The sequence below is a fragment of the Sinocyclocheilus grahami genome, unplaced genomic scaffold, assembly GCF_001515645.1.
Source record: "Sinocyclocheilus grahami isolate Dianchi unplaced genomic scaffold, SAMN03320097.WGS_v1.1 scaffold9392.1, whole genome shotgun sequence".
NCBI lineage: Eukaryota > Metazoa > Chordata > Actinopteri > Cypriniformes > Cyprinidae > Sinocyclocheilus > Sinocyclocheilus grahami.
Genome location: NW_015512590.1, coordinates 1 through 1101, shown reverse-complemented (window position 1 = coordinate 1101; position 1101 = coordinate 1). Strand labels below are relative to the sequence as shown.

The following is a 1101-nucleotide window of genomic DNA, read 5'->3' as shown; positions in this document are numbered from 1 at the left end:
CACACAGAAACGCACACAGAAACACACACGCACACACACTCACCCTCTCGCCGCTTCCAAACTCTTGATGAGTTTCTTGATCTTCCAGATCTCCACGTTTCTGTCCGCCGCGCTCGGATCATCTGCCATCTTCAGTCCTGCAACAGCGGAAAGAAACTGTGGTTAAAACCGGGACCGACCTGACCCGAGTGCGCGTGCGTGCGTGTGTCCAAACTAGCGCCTGTGATCGGTGACTTGACGCCCCTCTTCGCTCCCCAAGGCCGCACTAACAAAAAGTACCATGGTATTACCCTCATTTCTGACACGTCACATTACCCCGGAGGTGTTATTGTATTCTTTGAAGTACCGTACAAATAGTATGGTACATGTCGAAAAACACTAACAATATACTCTAGTTCCTCTTCAAAACCCCATATAAACCTGTGCGTAACACATTTGTTCATTATAAATACCTGACTGTCTCTCTCCGGTCCGCCGGTTTCGGTCTGTCGGTCTCTTCCACCCGGTTCCTGCGGATACACGCGGGAGGAGGAGCTTCAGCGCGCTCTCACTTCCTAGTTACCTGCCTAGCAACCATCGGGCGCCACGTGAGTCCAGCGTGTTGTTCGACTGAACCGCATTCAAATCTCAGGATTCATTTAATGGGAACATCAAATATTTCAAATATCAATAATATACTGACAATTCGTCAGCAGCAGGGTTGAATAAAGGAATCACACCTGAATAATGATGCAAAGAAACTTTAATAGAATTGACAAAAATACAGTAGACAACATCCGGGCCCCGCCTACGTTATATTTGCTTTGCATTCTAGCCGCTTATTCCTACAGTAGAAACCATAGATATGTAGATATTTATAAAGATCTATGGTAGAAACAGCGTCAATGCGTCGTTTTGATTGGCTAAGAGTTGCGTCGGAAGCGGAAATAAGCATAATTTAACCCTGAAGGGGTGCATGGGAAATGTATTTTTATGTTGTTCAATATAAATTGTAGCTCTAAATATCATGATACATAGCTATTGTATTTAATTTAAGGTACTTAAAAAAACCGCTATTATCTAAATACGTGTCCAATAATAATAATAATAATAATAATAATA

The 1101-nt window shown here is 43.1% G+C and overlaps 1 protein-coding gene across 1 annotated transcript in view; it reads right to left on the bottom strand.

Annotated features, from left to right (window-relative positions):
* The window catches only part of LOC107578237 (eukaryotic peptide chain release factor subunit 1-like), a gene marked incomplete at its 3' end in the record, with an annotated part of 7891 nt that extends 7290 nt beyond the window's left edge, over positions 1-601 (bottom strand). Inside the window, exons 1-2 of the mRNA XM_016264210.1 lie at positions 453-601; positions 44-137 (exon numbers count right to left, since the gene is read on the bottom strand). Of these exons, the coding sequence (XP_016119696.1) occupies positions 44-129 (86 nt within the window). The remainder of the gene's footprint in view (positions 1-43; positions 138-452) is intronic.
* Positions 602-1101: the final 500 nt, after the last annotated feature.